Source organism: Vulpes vulpes, chromosome 3, assembly GCF_048418805.1.
Source record: "Vulpes vulpes isolate BD-2025 chromosome 3, VulVul3, whole genome shotgun sequence".
In the NCBI taxonomy this organism is placed as follows: Eukaryota; Metazoa; Chordata; class Mammalia; order Carnivora; family Canidae; genus Vulpes; species Vulpes vulpes.
The window spans coordinates 65,760,893-65,779,501 of record NC_132782.1 but is presented as its reverse complement, the minus strand read 5'-3'; the positions used below and the strand labels follow the sequence as shown (position 1 = coordinate 65,779,501).

Here is an 18,609-nt window from a genome sequence, read left to right as displayed (position 1 = left end):
TTTTGAGTCTTTAAACATGCCAGAATTGATGGGAAATATACAACTGTAGTCCTGACAGATACTTTTATGTCTTCAAATTTTAAGCTATTTGATGAATACAAATTATCAAATCGCCAGTGTCTTATCACATCTAAAGTGTACAAGATGCTACCTAGAAACGAAGTATAGATCACATTTGTATGGATAACTGCTGATCTCTGAAATGAAATTTCTGTTCAGGGTAATCTACCACTTTGCTAAAAGCAGACATCCTGCGTCTCAGGACATGCAATTCCTAACGCACTTAAAGAAAGGCAGTCACATACCTTTTTGGTTGTGCTAAATTCATAAACAACTTCCTTTTCTTGATCTCTCATTACGGGCTTTTTGGAGATGTTTCCCACATAGACGTGACTCCGAATGACAGGTAAGAGATCAAAAGACGACTCTGCGATCTTCTTCAGTGCATCAGCTATGGCTTTGTCGTGAGACTCTACAGTTTCTTTTGGGTTTGGAGGCAACTGTGAAACCGTACTGACAGTCAATAGAGAACTTTCTTCCTCTGTTGTCATGCCTTCAGCTTGAGAGGGGTTCCTCCGAGGGGGCTTGCTGGCTCCTTCTGCAGGGGCACCCCCCATCTCTGGTTCTGGGGACCCACTGTCCAGCCGCAATCTTTTGGCACTCCTCGGTGTGGATGTGGACAACGTCCTTTTCACACCTGCATCCTGGCGAGTCCCCCCATCTCTGCACTTATCTTGATGACAGTCACTCCCTGCACTGCCCCCCGTCTTAACAAAGGCGGTCGAGGTCGATGTGATTGCCTTGAATCCTGTTATGGCGCTGACCGGCCCTGGTAAGTTCTTAAGGTCCGCAGGTGTACCTCGAGTAAGCTGGATATTTCCTTTGAGGATGTTGAGGGTGCGGGCCCTAGCAGACAACTCTGGGTACATGGTGTCAAGGATTTTAACGGAGTTTTCCTGGGGTCCGGCCACAGCCGTGTGTGCAGATGCCAAGGTGGGGAGGCGGCCAGGCACAGGGAGAGCGTGCTTTGGGGTGGCGGCACAAAACTGCAAGGGTGACGACAATATCCTCTCGCCCGCTGGTGCAGTGGATGGGGACGGGGATGTGCATGGGGGAGAGGGGCAGCCCGGCTCTTCCGGCAAAGGAGACATCATTGGAGGCACTGGGATTTCACATAAGGGGGACATCTGGCCAATAGGAGAAGTAGGTGAGGAGGGAGAGGAAGCTGCTATCAGAGGAGAAACTGGTTGCGAAGTCCTTGGAGGTGTAGCGACCAAAGGAGCGAGCAAGGGTGGCAGGGGGGGCCCCACCTCTTGCCGGATTTTACTCAGAGTATCAGAACAGTCTGTAGGCGTTGACGTGTCAGCATTGGCTAGGATGGTCTGCGTCTGAGTTCTCGGAGTTTTGATGTTCTCTCTTTCCCCTGAAAACGACTGAGAACCTTCACTCTGAGTAGTTTCAACTCGGCTTGATGCCAATGCCTTTGCTGGCTTGTTTGACGGCTCTTTATTTGAAATCTTCGATCGATTCTTATTTTTGCTGAATGGCTCTAGTTTTGAGTTAAAGTATGTGTGATCAGATGCAACAGGCTGAGACTCAAAATTCTGATCATAGATTTCAGAACTAATCCTCACACTAGGTTTGACAGGCCTGTTGCGCAAACGACTCTTATCAAAGTTGGTGCTCTGGCTGCTGCTAGAAATCTCCTCTTGAGCACAGGACAGGCTGCTACCGCACTGGGGCTCCTGAAATGGAGGGTCAGGGGGCTCGGTCTCTGGGGACTTCTCTATGGAAGTAATGGAAATGAAGCCAGATCCCAGGCCTCCCCGATCTGGGGAAACAGGGATGTCTTCAGGAGTGTCACACAGTATGACCTGGTCCACATTTGGCATGAGAGCTACCCCATTTATGATGGTCCAGTGGTCCCCCTTCTCAATGACAAGATTCTGATCCTTATTGATCAGAACGTTTATAACTTCGGAGGTCACTGTTGATATCTGACACTGAAATGTCGTTTCTGTCCCATCCTCGGCATTGCCCTCGGTGGTCGTCGGCCCTGCCGCAGAGTCAGAATGCTGGGGTGAGGGCTCTGCTGGTTCTGACATAACCTCTGCCCCACCGCAAACTGGGCTGGTGACCTCGGGATCTCCTTTAGGACTGCCCATAGTGACTTTGTTACTCGAGGTGCTGCTGGCAGGTGAACGGCCCTTGCTGGCCATGCCGGCTGGAGGCGACGTACCTGAAGGGTGTGGTGGGAAGCCAGTCGCCTCCTGAGGTGGGGCATGCTCTCTGACAGGGGTAGCCGTCACGCTGTCGTGCATATTTAAGAGCAGTAAACTACCAGCATCTTTGCCAGGAGAGCTCCCACAGCCGGTCTGAAGCTCCTGTCCAATCCTGGTGAGGACCTCGGACAGCGTTTCCAGGGACTGCCGGGTGAGCTGACTCGTGCTCAAGGGACTGTCATCCTCCTCGGATTCAATCCACTCTTCGGAGGTTCCAAGTGTTTCTTCTTCGCAGAGCTGCTTTCTATATTTTTCTCCTGATAGTTCACCTGTCTTTAAATCTTTGTTCATTTCTTTATGGAGGGTTCCTTTGCTAGAACATTCTGACACAGAGTCCCCTGAGCTATAATCTCTTAACTGACAACTTTCAAGAAACATCACGACCTCTGATGTGGAGAGTCCATCGATCTCTGACAGGGTACTGATGTTGAAATCCTGAAGCGCTGAGGTCAGACACCCCACCTCGATGGAAGGCCTGGGCTCGGCTGTACCAGCATCTGGACCTCCTAAACCTTTTCTGGAGGCAAAGGCCATCCTTTGTTGTCTGTCCCCCATTGCAGCCTCGGGCTCACTCTCCCCCTCACTGCAGCTAGGTGCCTCACTCTCCTCCACTTCTGTGTCGCCGCCTCCTGTCTCCCGAATGCCAGTGTAACACAGGGCCCCGGCGAGGCCACCCAAGGGGACAGCACGTGTCTCTTCATCTTTTCTGAGAATTGTGCATGGAAGAACGGTCCCTGCAGTGCCTGCATCTTGAGAAGCACCACCAGGAGTCTGAGATGGCAGCTCCGGTGGCTCCTTCAGGCTCTGCCGGACACGAGGAGCATCCTCTGGGACAGCCAGGGCCTCCCCACTAGATCTGCCCGGGCCCCCATAGGCTACATTGTCAGCAGGAAAGCTTCTGGACACTGGCACTTCTGCAGCTGGAGGAGGTCCATCTGCATGTGGCTCAGATGAGTCCAGATCTGTGGCATGAAGGAGCAAGCTTTGCTTCCGTGCTGCTTCCTGCACTGAGGCTTCCATCATGATGCTTTGGCTTTGGACTGGGATGTTTTCAGAAGAGAAAGACAGTTTGCTATTTGTGGAACAGTGAGAAATTCCTACTGGTAAAGAATCACTAGGAAAACTGAATGCTAATTTTCTCCATGAGGCAGAAACTTGTGGTGAGGTCCCTTCAGTAGCAGCCACCCCCTGGGCACTCTGTGCCGTGTCCTCTCTTTCTCTGGCACATCCGGCAACAGAGGCTGTGGGAGCAGCCCCAGGACTGGCATGTGCTGCTGTGAAGACAGGCTCAGTCCTCTGCCGTCCCCAGGGCTCCCATCTAGTGCTGGATACCACCTCAGGCCTGGCCTGCTTGGTGATCACTGACACTTGGTTAGGCAACAGAGATGCAGTAGTTCTGAACGCCGCAGAGTTATTTTCTCCAGCATGTTCATGCCTGGGTGTGGATCCTCTACTTTCTAAGGATGGCACTGCCTTTTGTACCTGATGGTTAGTCTTCTGTTCATGTTCTGACTTAGCTCTCAGCCTTTCTTCCCCACCTCTCCTTAACAGATCAGTATGGTGCCACGAAGGGCTTTTAACAAAACCAAATCCACTCTTGGTCAAGCTGCACTGAGACTCTAGCAATGGTGTGGAATCCGCCCGAGTGAGGGGGAGCTCAGTTCTGGGGCCCTGACTTCCACACTGTGCCTCTTTCATAGCTTTTATAAATACTGACTGTGGAAGCGAACAGACTTTGGGCATGCCTTTCACAACGTTTGTGCACTCGACCTCACTGCTACTCTGATTAAAATTTGATGTTCCCAACTCAGGGCTCAAAGCACACAAGCTATTCTCCAGATGGTTCTCTCTAGCAGGACACTCTGGGGGCTCAGGCTGCAGATCTAGCACATTCAAGGTTTCAGCTTGTAACTTTTGTTCAGAGTGATGCAGTTCCAGGGGGCTAACTTGGGCAGGAATGTGCAGATCATGAGCATACTTGACAGTAGAGGAAGACGGGGAGCCACTGCAGACAGACGACGTTCCCGAGGTAGAAGAGGAAGAAAGCCTGGCGTCAATGCCAAGCCCTGTGGCACCCACCACGTCACTTGTATCGTCCTCTGGTTCAGGTGATGCTCCTAAAACGAACCCTGGAACATCCCTCTCCTTTCCCAGTACTCTACACATTCCCTGCAAATGATCAGAAATGGACATATGATCCGATTCCAGAGGGATATCATTAGTTAGTGTCCACTTAGTAAATTGTGATTTGGGTGATCCTATCATTTCAGATAGTAGGGTTTCTCCTTCAGATTCTGTGAGCTTACTGAATGGCCTCTTGCCAAGTGGGGAAGAACACACGTCAGACTTCTGGGGGGCTGCTCCCCTGCCCTGTGCCCGGCTGCCAGACAACATCTCCACACACACGTTTCTGATAGGTTCGTGAAGTGTGTTCTCTGTCTGCACCGACTTATCCACCTCCTTAACCTCTCTCTGTCTCTGTGCTTCGTCTAAAATGCCTCTTCTCCCACCACTAGTGGATTCAGATGACACCATCCAATGTTTCTCATGAGCTAAGGAGTATGTGGCTGAAGGCTGAAGTGTTGCTGTAAATGTCCCGAACCCAACAGTTGTCACTTCGTTGACTTCCAATGTAGTTAGGGCTTGGCTGGCTTCATGTGATTTCAGCTTTTCCTCCCAGGTACCACTACTTCCTTTACTTTTTCTGGACGAACCAAAATACTGTGATCCAGACGTCTCATCTTCTGAAACAGACTCAGGAGAATTTCTATTATGGGACGATTCGTTATCACTGGAATCTGTATACTCTCCAAAGTAGGTTTCCTTAAAAATGAATAAATTATTCTTATTAGTTAAATATTAATCAAACCAACTAAACATACCCATCTATCAAATGCATTGAAAAAGTAATTCTTGTTAAATACTAATTGAACTGACTCTGCATAACCACCAATTAAATGCATTCCTAAAGAATCCTTTAAAATACATCTGAGGAGAGGGTAGTTCCCCGTCTGAAACCCACTGGTGGGTAGGCAAGGTGCAGTCTGAGCACAAAGTTTCCTTGCCTTTGCCCTGAGTGGTCTACCCGAGTTGCCGTCACTCCGAACGCTCACTCCTCCCACAACAGACCTAGGACTATTCTCCAAAGGGCCAGACATTCCTACTCTCTCCAGCAATTCCTCCCCATTTCCTGGCATGAAAGGTGTCCAACTCTGGAGGCAGAGCCTCTAGTCCTCCTGCTTCCAGGCCACTCCTCTGCAGGTGTCCAGCTCTAGCCCAGCAGGACTGGCCACCACTTCAGGTGACATCCTGTAGATATCTTGTACCTACAGTTCCTCATGTCTAGGCTGCATCTGGGATGCTCCTACCAAGTGGACAGACTCTGCTTCTTTCAACAGTATGCACACAGACACTGCTCCTTCCCACAGCCTGCTCTCCATCTCTGCTCCAGAAGGCCCCTGGGTAGCCCCTGTGGTCTTGGCAGAAATGCCCCCATTACACAGCCCACCAAAAGAGCTGGCCTCTCCACTGTCTGGCCCTGTTCCATGAGGGAGACAGGGGACTGGTGAGTAACAGTTCATGTACACTTGCTCCTACTAACAAAATGCTTTCCTCCCCTGAGTTCTTGGGCTCCCTCCATTGTCCTGTCACTTGTTTTTGACCTCCTCTCCTCTCCTCCTATGTAGTCACATACAGGTTGACAGGTCCCCAGGATTCCATTTGGAACCTCATTCTCTTCTACACACCTGCACTCAACAACCTCAAGTCCCATGGCATCTGTTACACCCAAACACTACAGCGCTCTTCTGTCCAGGCCCACCAGGGCCTCCTTCTGAGCTCCATGCCCGTGGGTCTACAATCCAACTGTGTGCCCCCTTGGAGGCCCTATGCATACCCTGGATCCACATCTGACACAGCAACCTCCCATCCACGCAGGGTTTCCTTTCTTTGCTACTTTCCAGCATCCCTGACTCCTCCACCTCCCTAACCATCACACTGAAAACCTTGCCAAATGCTGCTCATTCACCCTCAGCATTTCTCAAAAGAGCCCCACCTTCTGAACCCCAGTGCTGTTGCAGGAATGAGGTGTCAAGAACACTGGAAGCTGCTGATTAAGTCGGTGTTTGTTCCCTCTATGCTCTCGCCTCTGCCAGACTATCCCCACTCCCTACTTGATCATACAGCAGCTAAATGGAAACTTGCAATTGAAAATCTATCATTAAGTCCCCTTCTCAGGATCCACCAAGGACTTCCCCCTGCCTTAGAATAAAATAGAAAGTCCTAAGGGACACAGACAGCCCTTGCAGACCTGGTTAAGGGTGGACATTCTCTGGCACAAGCTCATGTCCAGTTGCATGACCCTGTGTAAAAAGCGTCTCCACCTGAAACAGCACTGCCCTCTGAACACTGAGCTGGGTCCTGTCTTCCCAGAGCATCCCTGTTCTCCCTGGCCTCCCTCTAAACCCACCCTCTGGCGTGGGTCCTCTCCAGTAGGTGCGCTTCCCCAGCCTGGCAGTTTCTACCACGGCTGTGCAATCAACTGCTCCCTATCCCGCCCAAATGCCACACAAGATCCAGCCAAGTGGTAACCATGGCCTATGTCAAGGCCCTATGGAATAGAACAGCCATGTCCCCAGGCCCAGCACAGTCCCTGGAACAGAACAGACATGTACTGCTTCCTTAAAGGGAGTGACTCAAAAGAGCAATGCATTTATCTGCTCCTTAAGCCAAAAAGCATACAAACTTGCTTCATCAAGACTAACTTCCTAAGAATTTACAATAAACCATTCTACAAACACACCAAAAGATGATGAATTCATCAAGTGAAAGTAGGGAGTTTGGCCAACATAGGTTAGTGGGCCTGCATGCTACATACATGGATTCCCCATCTCTAGAAAACTCCATGCCCACAAACATACACATAAATCATTCACTGGGTGAGGGGCCAGGCAGTCCTTCCACAGGGGACTTAGAATTGGACTATGGATAAAGACATGCAGAACGCCACCATAACGCAAAGTGAAAATGTCCTATGATCCACATTGATCCAAAGAGCGCTAGCAGGCCCCACTATATTCTCACATTCATCCCCAGTAAAATCTGGCCTGTGTATCACTGAGCAGCACCACTCCCTAGGTATGCCTAACATGTCAGGATTGCCAACTCACGGGTGCGAGCGAAGAAGGTAAAGTGCTCAGGGGTGGTAAGGATACCAGAGGGGGGGATGGCACGGGAGACAAGAGTGGAGGTGGGCGTCTGAAGAAGTCGACTGCAGCCTGGAGATCTTCATCGAAACAGGCATCCCGTTCAGAGAAGTCAGTAATGTCCTCGTCATTCCGGGGCACTGGAAGCTCCGGGTGCCGGCCCTCATTAGAAACGTGGTCATCATGGTGAGCGGGTCCACCAGGCCCCTCTTTCCCCACATGCCTACATGCAGAGAAGTCACCCTCTATCTCCATGGACAGTTCCGCCAGGCATGTCTGCAGAGGTGCGGCTTTCAGAGGCCTGCTGCCCGCTGGAGGGGGTGCATCATCGTCCTGGGACTCCGTGGGCCCGGGGGTCTCTTTGGCAGGTTTCTCTATAGAAGAGAAAAGTAAATACCAAACATCCAGAATATCGAGAAAACTTAAAAAAAATATTCGAACTGTTCAATATGCTTGCTTTATTGAATAAATCCAAATAAGCAGAAACATTTTTGAAAAGGCAACCAATCCCTTCCTACAGATTATCCTGTAAGGCCTGAACACACTTCCTGTAGGTTCACCTCCCTCATAACAAACAGGACAGGAAGGCAGACAGGCAGATGGAGGTGAGGCCTGGGGCCCAGGGGCAGCAAGGCACAGGGACAGAAAAGCATGGCGATGGTGGGAACAGGCTTGCACAGCATGCTCCTTCTGTCAGCAACTATCTGTCCATACAACCAGCAGCATTAGGAGACACAGCTTTGTGCAGAGCCTGACAGGGAACACAATTTCCTCTGTCTGAAAAGCAATCAAACATCAGTCAATGTTAAGCCTACCCAATAACCATACTCGTACAATGCTCAAATTATGGGACTCGACGCAAGTCACGCACAACCTCTGTATTACCAAGCAATACGAAAACTACTGGAAAAAGCCAGTGGTCGGGGGGCGGGGGGAAGGGGTGTCTCAATTTTGGTGAACTGCAATGGTGTGAATTGTCAGTGAAGATATTTGGGTCCTGGGAAATAACTGGAAATGACCATTTGTCACACCTGAAAGCTTCAAAAATATGTTTTACATAAGGACTCAAGACTCCCTGATGACATGACTGACAACTGGGCCTGAAATATCTTGCAGAGGCAGAAAGAAGTTCTCAAAACAGGTTGAGGTATGCCTCAAGGGCCCAGGAGTCAACCTGAAGACGGTGCCAATAACCAAAGCTGGACCAATCTAAACGATGAAATAAAGAATGGTAGTTATGAATTATAATGCACAAAAGAAAGAACTCCAATTAATTAATGTAGAAGGAATGAGAGAAATACAAAAATCACTATTAGACTAAGTAGTAATCATGGCACACAGGCTTTGTCAGTGGCTGCTAAAATCAGTGGGCTAGATCAGGAGAGAGAGAGACTATGTGCAGTATCCAAGAGTCCCTCTCAAGATAATTCATGGTAATGTTAACGATGAAGCCACCAGGCAGACACCGCCTGGAACAAGCAGTCCCACCGCCACCTCGTGTCATCATCCGTCCCCCCAAACCGCTCCCAGAGCAGAGCACAAGGGCATTACTGTGGAGTTCTCGCTGTAAATACAGTCTTCAACTAAATGAGAAAACAGCACACCAGCCAAAACTGACAGGCTTCCTACAAAACTTCCTCTCTGCAAAGTGGGAAAGACATGGGACAAAGTGACACAGAGGAACTGCCAAACTGGGGGCGTGACATGCAACAGGGGGTCCAGGGAATCACACACAACTGGAGACAGCCACGTGAGTTTTGGCTTGGTTAACAGTCTTATGCCAAGGGTTAAATCCAGGGGAATCTGGATGAGAAGTTAAGGGAATTCTCTGCAATGTTTTTTGTAAAATTTCTCATATAAAAACAAAAAAAAATTTTTTTAAAGTATGTTTTAAGATTGAAGATTTCAAAGATGTCATGTTTTTTTCCTTTCTACTTGAAAAAGTTAACATTATGCAATACGCTTATCCCTCAAAATAGTTTGTTTTAAATAAAAACATGAAATTACTAAATGGAAAGCCTTTTTCATACCTTGAACAACATGAAGCGCTCAGGATAAATAAGACTACTAAGGCACTGATGCGGGCTAAGAGGAGCCCAGGCTGCTTCTCCCTGAACAGACCAATACACAGGCTGTGAGCGCAGAGGCTGGCTCAGGAGACGCAGGCACCCCCTACCCCCTGCCTGGATCAACAGTGCCCCATGCAGCACGTGACAATTGACCCAACAGACCTCTCTCCACATCACAAAACTTCATGAGCTCTCAGTCAAGCACAAGTGAGAATCAGCAACTTGCCTGGTTAACAGTTTTCTGAGGAAACTCTGCCTTCAGAAGCCTATGGGAAAAACCGGTACACATCTCTACAGATTTAGATTCTTAATGATCTGTGAATTCAATGCAGCTCATCATAAGAAACCAGTTACGTGGGAAAAAAAAAAAAAAAAAGTAAGGAGCACTTTGATATCTTATGCAGGACAGCAAGACAGCTAGCTACCTTTCCCTATCCACTCTGGGGGACTAACATCGATTTCCAAATCTTAAATTCCCAGTAGAGTATAACTGAGAGCACAACAGAAGGTGCCACACCTCTTCCTACAGACCAAGAGAGCCCACAGATGAAGTCAAATCTGAAAATGTGTCAGCGGATGGTGCTGCAGAGTAATAACCTGACGTGACAGCATGAAAGGAAACCGTTTCTTATGGGACAACACCAGTGTTCTTCAGGAGACCGTGAACGTGCAGTAGATCGGCTGCCAAGAGTTCAACCAAAGGAACGAGGAAGTTACAGAAGTAACTTCAGCCAGGATGGATGAATGATGGGTGGATGACACTTATTAAATGATTCAGAAAACATCAAAAGCCTCCCATCCTCTGCGTGTTCCTGCCCCACATGCCCCACTGTGAGTCTCACCAGCTTCTTCACATGTCCTCTGATGAAACCTGCATTTGCGGAAGAGACTAGAAGCCAGCTGAAGGGAAAGAAGCCCTGTAACTGAAAGTACTCGTTCTAGTTTACTTTACTCTTTCAACGTCAGATTCAGGACACAGGAGAAGCTAGAGGTATATAATGCCCCTGGTAAGCATTTCTACTTTCATGCATGAAATGTTCTTCTTGAAGCTTCTCTCTCACCTATGACACATCTGCTGCCTTCGCCAGGTAGTCTGTGTGTGGTATTGATGCAGAGCCAGAGTTCCTTCAGGAGTAGTTTTACCTTTCCTATGAAAGAGAGTAAGATATTAAAGACATGCCATTTAGCTCGATCTACACACAAGGACAAAACATACACCTGAGAAATCAGGACTTCTGAGGGGCTGGGCAGACAGCTAGGCACTGAGGCTTCTTCCCCAAATTCAAGCACCATCTGTAACTAGCTAAGCTGTGGACGGGAAGGCCTGAGAGGCTCCACCTGAACACTCAAGGCTGAACATGGGCTTGTTTTTGTTTAGTTTTGTTTTTTTTCCCAGGGGTGAGGGGACTAGGAGGGCCCAGGACTCAAAAGACCAAATCTACTTGCTGGTCAAGGTCTTTATCATCTTTTTGTATGTATGAACTAACACCCATCCTTGGCACTTTCTAAAGAAAGTGGTAAGAGATGAGGGACAAAAGCACCAATATAATGACCGATATAAAAGATGCTATGCTGGCTCTGTGTTTACAACGAACAAAAGCAGAGAGGCACACTTCAGTAACATGAGGGTGTCAGAAAACCCGTCAGAATTGACCATGCTGGGGTGCCTGGCTGGCTCAGCCAGTAGAGCGTGCAACTAGTGATCTGGCGGTTGTAAGTTCAAGCCCCACAGTGGGTGCAGAGACAACTTTTAAAATCTTAAGGAAAAAAAAAATAAAAAGGAATTGGCCGTGCTGTAACTAACCTGGGGATTTTGTGGATAATAGAAAATCCGTAATAGTCTTAAAGGGTAACAGGGAGGGACACAAAAATATGGGTGTATAAACACTTAGAAAGGAAGAGACCATCACACAAATGAGCAGACATGGAGAAACACATACTTTTAGAAGGAAAGTGAAAGCACTGGCATTTTTATAAATTTTCAAAGGGGTCAGGATTCCTACAATAGTTAAGAATCATTGGTTCAGGTTGAAAGGTACACATTTCTACAGATCTGGATCCTCAATAATCTGTGAATTCAGATTGTCGTAACTAAGACAGACCTAATAAAGTTCATATAATATTAAGAATATGATACTATGGTTTTAAAGTGAGCTTAACATTTATATATATATACTATATATATAATATACATATATGTAATATATATAATATACATATATATAATATATATATTCCCTAAAATCTCCCAGAATAAAAAAATATTCATAAAAATTTAAGTATGACTAGCTTGTGGTCAAAAGTGCATGAAAAGACCAGCCATACTAATAAAAATTCAACTAAAAATAAGCTTTAAGTATTAGGTAATTTCAGGCCATCTCCAGTTCTATTACAGTTTCCTTGCCGTTCTACTTAGTCCGAAGCATTTGTTGAAAATACTGAAATCTTTAATCCAGTTCTAGAAAGGATAAAAGACCAACCTTTTAACCCAAAATATCTCTAGGAACTCAACTCTGAAATAGGTCAGCCCTATTTAGGCTGGCAAACTCATCACTACAAAGAGCAGACCAGGATAAATGGTGAGGAGGACATAGTAACAGGCAAGCTCTCCTGAGACCAATCAGCTTCTGACTGTCACTGTGTATGAGGCACATCCATTCTTGAGATCCAAAATTCTATGATCAAGTAACTTATCTACATTGTGATTTAACCTACCCAAAAGCCTGCTTCCAAATACTGTAATCCCCTTTGCTTAAATGACCTGACCAGGATCCCTGCTTATTACGTATACCCAAAGCAGCAAACAAGGAACCTTAAAAAAAAAGAGAGAAAGTTACTTTTCTATTCCTATGGAGGCTGTTAAGCAGAGCTATGCCTATTTTAACTGAGTACTCGTTCACTACTTCTAATCTGACAAATCAAAACAGAACTCTCCATTCCCAGTAGAGCTGGAAAAAACCCTTACAGGGGCTTCATTACTTGGCTGTGAAGAGAAAAGCTCATTAAGTCAAACTGCACGTCTTTCCCCAATCCTATAAAATCCTGTCTATATCAGAATCTTAGGCCTCCGCGTTTCTGTACTTGTGCTCCACTGATTTGTTAAGTGCCACACGAACAGCATGCTTTCACCATACCGTCACAATTATGTTTTACCATCTGTGTGGGCAGGAGCTTTGCTCAGGTTTTTCCTTTCCAAAAACTTGATTATTCTGAGTATCTATTCTATCCTGATAAGCTTTTGCCATCTGCTTGTCCTTTCCTGTATAAAACACCGGCAGGATTTGAGTAAGACTGAACTCCATAAATATATGTGGGGGAAACTCCCATCTTTTACACTACGAGCCTCTGATCCAGGAACAGTGTTCATTTACATGTTCTGGTCTTTCATGCTCTTCAGGAGCTTTACAGGCTTCCTCACAAAGGCCCAGCACACTGCTTGTAGCTTTTTTCTCTGCCTAGACATGATGGTTCTGTCACCTAATGGGCTGTTCTCATCCAGACCCTATTCTGATAGGTTAATGATGGCACACTGGGTGTACTCACAGTATGTAACACCACTCTACCAAACTCCTGTACCTATTTTCCAGTTGAGTCTATAAAGACAGTCTCATCATTTGAAACTGGACAATTTTGACTCTTCCTTATCAGTATTTACAGCTCCTGCTATTTTGTGTTGGCTCTGCTGTACTGCGTAGGGCTCCCAGCGCATACAGAATGGAGGTAACAAAAAGCATGTGTGCCTGCTTCTGAGTCATGACTAGGCTTTTCAGCTTTCACCTTTCTCAATTTCAAAATGTGAAATAAATAAATAAATAAACGTGTTTTTCTATTACCTCACCCAATATTTTGTTTTTTATGAGGCACTGGTGCTGAATTGAGATGATCATGTTTTTCTCTTAACCAGTGGTTGTGGTTTTCGTGAGATAAATCCCTGCATCATAATGTGTCTGTGTTCTCTATTACTACAAGACTAGAGTTTTCCAAATTCCATTTGGTATCTTTGCAACTATATATTCCTAAGTGACAGCGCTCTGAGTCCTGAGGGTGTGCATGTGTCACACTTAGCTGGCTCTGGGGCCACTTGCGCTTGAGACAATGACATGGAATTGTTCTAAGACAAAATAACAATAAAGACTTTAGTTTTATTCACCACAGCCCTTACAGAACTCATGTGTAAGTCCTTCAGATCTTGAATGGTGTTAGATCTTTATTAAAATTTCTTCTGTGTTACTTTAATGTTCAGGTTTCCAACAACTACCCCAAGCCAGTCTGAGCATGTTTTCCTTGAAAATGGTCCATTTCACAAACATGATCAGATCTGAACATGTGAATTCGGAAGTTCTCGCACTGTGGCTTTTCCCTAAGCTTCCTCAGTCATGGTGCTTCTGTGCTTCTGTTCCTTCTTTCTTGATCAGACTTACTGAAAGGCTGTCGGTCGCAACAGCCCTGCAAAGATCCCGCTGTTTGTTTTAATGGGCCAAGATCAACTGCTTTGTCTATTTCATTAACTTAGGTTTTCTTCTTCATCAATCCGTTCTTCCCACTTTTCCCCAGTTCCTGTTGCATATTCCTACTTTCCTGGCATTCCATTTCTATAGTTCTCCCTTTCTAAAATAATCACATAAGACCATTCATGCTTATGAATTCCATACTCTCAGAATCTCAGAGATTTCAATACTGCCCTACGGTCGATTATTTCAGTTTTTATGTTCTCTCCTATCCAAGAGGAGTTGGTTTGTGTTAATGCATGATCACTTACCAGACGGGTTTGGAAAGTTGTTAAGTTTTGGGGAAAGGGGAGAAGACAATCTTATTAATATCTTATTAAATTTCAGAATCTTAATAATGTATTAGGCTGGAGTTTCTGTTGTCTAGTAGAGAGGCAGCTTTCATATATGTCTGAAAGTATTTTAGAGAATTCTAGGTTTATGATTTCGAAGAGTTAGATGTAAATCATCAATCCTGAAATCACAAATCCAATTCTACCTATTTTATCTGCTTTTATAAATCGCGGCCTTTAAGAAACATACTAAAGTCTCTCATGGAAACAATAGGACTATTCTAGAATTTCTAAGCATTTTACCTGACAGTTTCATGCTTTATGTCTATGACAGTAGCATCTTTATAGTGAATCGTACCTTTAATCAACCTGGATATTTCCTTTTTAATTCATGTATATTCACTTCTAGGCTTGCATTACTTTTTGCCTAGTTACCGCTTTCAAGTTAGCATTTGCTCAAAATTTCTCTATCCATCTCTCTACAATCTTTCCACCTCATTTAATTTTAAAAATGCTTCCTACTAACATGCCAGAAATGAAGATTGTACACAAAAACCAGGTACAACACCTGAAAGGCCTTTCTAATATAAATATTATGTGTGTGTCCTGCTCTGAGAAGTGTCCTTTACACATTTCTTGCTGATCTTCTCTTCTTAGGACTCTGTCCTAAGGGTGATCTTGATGGGTGATCACCGTGACATCTACGATTTTGTTTTTCATACTTGAGAACCCCACTGGGTCAATTTCATAGCAGCAGCTGATGCTCTAAGGACACTAACTCTATTCTTAGCACTTTCTTCCATCCCATTCATGATTTAATACCATTTCTTCAGGGTTTTTCTCCTTGAGCTGGTGCCTTTCTTTCTCATGGCTGCTGCTTCTCAGTTTTCTACAAAAAGTTGAAGCAGCACACCTTTGAGAGCCATGTATACTTCTTTATCCTACATTCCTCTGACAATAAATGAAGGTTCTCATTTCATGGACCTATAGGACCCTGCCTTCGGAGGGAAGGGATGCAGAGTGAGGCAGTTTTGAGGATTTACACAGAGAATGTAGCATCTCATTTTCTTCAAACAGGAGTGGCTATCCTTCAAAGCAGCCGTAACTACCCAATTTTCTGATTTTCTTATATCCACACTCATTCAGTGCCTCCTATGTTGTAAATGATACTTCACAGGACTAAATTTTGGGCCACAACGTGTGGACAAATGCCAGAAGCTGTTTCTGAAGGCTACACATTCTTCACTCTGAATCCGATACCTGGCAGACCACAAATGTCCTGCTCCATCTCCCACTCCCTATGCCTTTGATTTGAAAAAAATGTAGGGCTTCTACAATCAAACTTGCTTTCTGAGGCCTGCTATTTTCTCTGTAATTGTGGGTTTCATCACCAACTGATACCAACTGCTTTACAGGTTCTTCCACTGACAGTAAACTTTTTAACTCAAAAGGAGAATATTTCTTTTATTTACTGTCATCTCTCATGGAATTTAGAAGGAAAGGCAAGTGTGTCATTCAGGTGGCCTTTTGAAAAAGTGCAGTAAACCCAGTACACTTTCTAACTTGTTAATTTCTTTCAGAAGTACACATGAGCTTTGAACATGGGGTCAAGGGCACTGATGCCCTACACCACTGAAAATCTAAATGCAACTGAGACTCCCTTAAAACCTAGTTACTAACAGCCCAGTGTGAACCAGAAGCTCTCCTGATAGGCAATAGTATCTTATACATTATATGCATCATATATTATATTCTTACAACGAAGTAAGCTAGAAGAAAGAAAATGTTGTTAAAAAACGATAAGGAAGAGAAAATACATTCACAGTACTGCACACTGTATTTCTAAAAGCAAACAAACAAAAAACCCACATAGAAGTGGATTTGCGTGCAGTTCAAACCAGTGCTGCTAAAGGGTCACCTGTATCATGAGAGAAAAGTGTTAAAGATATATCTAGGCATTAGGAATTAAATCCCCCAAGGTCCACAGGTGAATAATTAACAAGTTCCCAGGGGATCCCTGGGTGGCTCAGCGGTTTAGCGCCTGCCTTTGGCACAGGGCTTGATCCTGGAGTCCTGGAATCAAGTCCCACATCGGGCTCTCGGCATGGAGCCTGCTTCTCCCTCTGCCTATGTCTCTGCCATTCTCTCTCTCTCTCTCTCACATAAATAAATAGATAGATAGATAGATAGATAGATAGATAGATAGATCTTTCAAAAAAAAAATAACAAGTTCCCAAAGACTTCACACCCTTATCTGGAAGAAGTTAAATGTATGGGAGACACTACCTACGCAAGCTAAGGGTAGATAAAACAGAATGCCAGGATAGAGAGCAACCATGGGGACGTGGTGGGAGGGTTCAGTTTTAAATAGTATGGTTTGAGAACAGTCAAATCCTAAAACAAATCCATCATTCCAAAAGAGAAGATGATGAAAGCAGCAGCTGACTGTGGCTGGGAGAGCCAAGCTGGGTGAGCCCTCCACTCCTCTGGGCAGCTACCTACAACTCAGAGCCTGGCTCTACACACAGGCAACTGAGAAGAGTGCTGAAGCACATGTAACTATGTGGTAGCCACAGTCCCAGGCAAGGGAAACATGGTAACTATTAAAGCCTTGAACCCAGGGAATGGTGATCTTGTTCTCAATTAAAAACCAAAGTAAAGGATGAAGAGACAAGGTAAAGGAGGCTTCTGAAAAGACACTATATTCTTGTGGGAAGGACGCAAGTGGTTTTAGTAGTCTTCTCCATTTAGAGGAGAAATAATACATCAGTGACATGAAAATATCATTATTTACTTATTTATCATTTTAATTCCATCTCTACCAGGAAAGTGTGAGATATAAGTAGAGCAGAAATCCATAGTCTTCTTTTTAAGAATGAAGAACAAAACACAGAGAAGTAAACGGTCAAGGATCACACAACTAATAAAGAGAAATATTACAGGAAAAACTTCAATTTCTCGGCATCCGGTGTTATATCTCCTTACCTATGATAACACTCTGCTGCTAAAATGAAGACTGAAATGTCTGTGATTACCCTTGCTCCAAGACTACTGTCTTACTATCCTTTATAACGCTTGGCCTTCCCTAAATTCTTCTGTCCAAAAATACACTATAGGGTCTTGACTCCAGCTTTCCTGCCTGACCTTAATAATTTTTATGTATTTCACACCTAAGAAATTTTACAGATTAATTTGGCAAATTGTAATCTAATAAAAAACTATACTTATTTATTTTAAAGTATGGAAATTATATCACAGGCTAGTCTTCCTTTCCCAAACAATACTGCTTTTCGATGCTTTCATTCACTGGATTATCTGATCAGAGAACACATACAATAGATCTGACAAAGACATAAAATGGGATAGGACTTCTCCAACACAAACATCTGCTAAACCCTAGAACTTCTGCAATTACAGGTAAGAGCGACAAACAACTTCCCAAGCCCCTGAAAGCAATGCACAGAAATTAAAAAGGAATCTGTGATATACTCACTTTTATCTATGCTTCCATAGGAATCACTTGAAATTTGTGTTCCAATATGTCTCAACTCTAAAACATGGGAAAAACAGTTAATAAAGAATATTACATGTCAAAACAGAATTTTTAAGTAACCAGTAAGTGAATACTCACCCTTTTCATTTTTCTGTTTAGAAAATTCGTCGAGTCGTTCCTGTGAAAACAAAGTGCTGATGGTATTTGTAAGGGGCAGGGAGGACAGATGCCCCATACACAGTAAGGGGGGCAGCCCAGCGGTGGCACAGACCACTGTCACCAGGTGGCCCCGTTCCTGACTCCTGCCTGAGGAGGATGCCAAGGGGGCCAGGAGCGTCACCTGGGTGGACACTATTATCTATTACCTGGGTCTTCTTAAATTCCTTTTCAAGTATTTTCTTTTCATTCCTCAGCTGCTTGAAGTCCTGTGTTTGCTTGACAGCAGCCTCTTTAAAGAGCACAGTGAAGAAAGACAACAATTTAACAATTTACCAACTTTAGTTACCATGAATGAAATACTCCATAAATCATCTAAGGAGAGTTTTTCTCATTTCATAAAACTTTGAAACAAATCTTGTAAAAAGTTACTGTTCCTTCAATACTTCCTCAGTCAGGGACAAATGCAGGAACACTTTGTTTAAACTGTTATCTATAAAACCACAGACTTGGCAGAGGCTCCAAGATGCCTTTGCAATCCCTGCGCAGGGCAGCCTACGCCCTCTGGTCAGGCCAGAACCCAACACGCATGAACTTTCGAAAAGGAGGGGCACAGCTCCCCCTT

The 18,609-nt window shown here is 44.9% G+C and overlaps 1 protein-coding gene across 2 annotated transcripts in view; it reads right to left on the bottom strand.

Annotated features, from left to right (window-relative positions):
* The window catches only part of ICE1 (interactor of little elongation complex ELL subunit 1), a 58,153-nt gene that overhangs the window by 18,081 nt on the left and 21,463 nt on the right, over positions 1-18,609 (bottom strand). Inside the window, exons 8-13 of one of the 2 annotated variants that reach the window (XM_026017680.2) lie at positions 18,194-18,276; positions 17,967-18,006; positions 17,829-17,885; positions 10,617-10,703; positions 7,451-7,860; positions 306-5,105 (exon numbers count right to left, since the gene is read on the bottom strand). In XM_026017680.2, coding sequence (XP_025873465.2) covers positions 306-5,105; positions 7,451-7,860; positions 10,617-10,703; positions 17,829-17,885; positions 17,967-18,006; positions 18,194-18,276 — 5,477 coding nt within the window. The remainder of the gene's footprint in view (positions 1-305; positions 5,106-7,450; positions 7,861-10,616; positions 10,704-17,828; positions 17,886-17,966; positions 18,007-18,193; positions 18,277-18,609) is intronic. The other variant, XM_026017681.2, reaches the window with a different exon arrangement.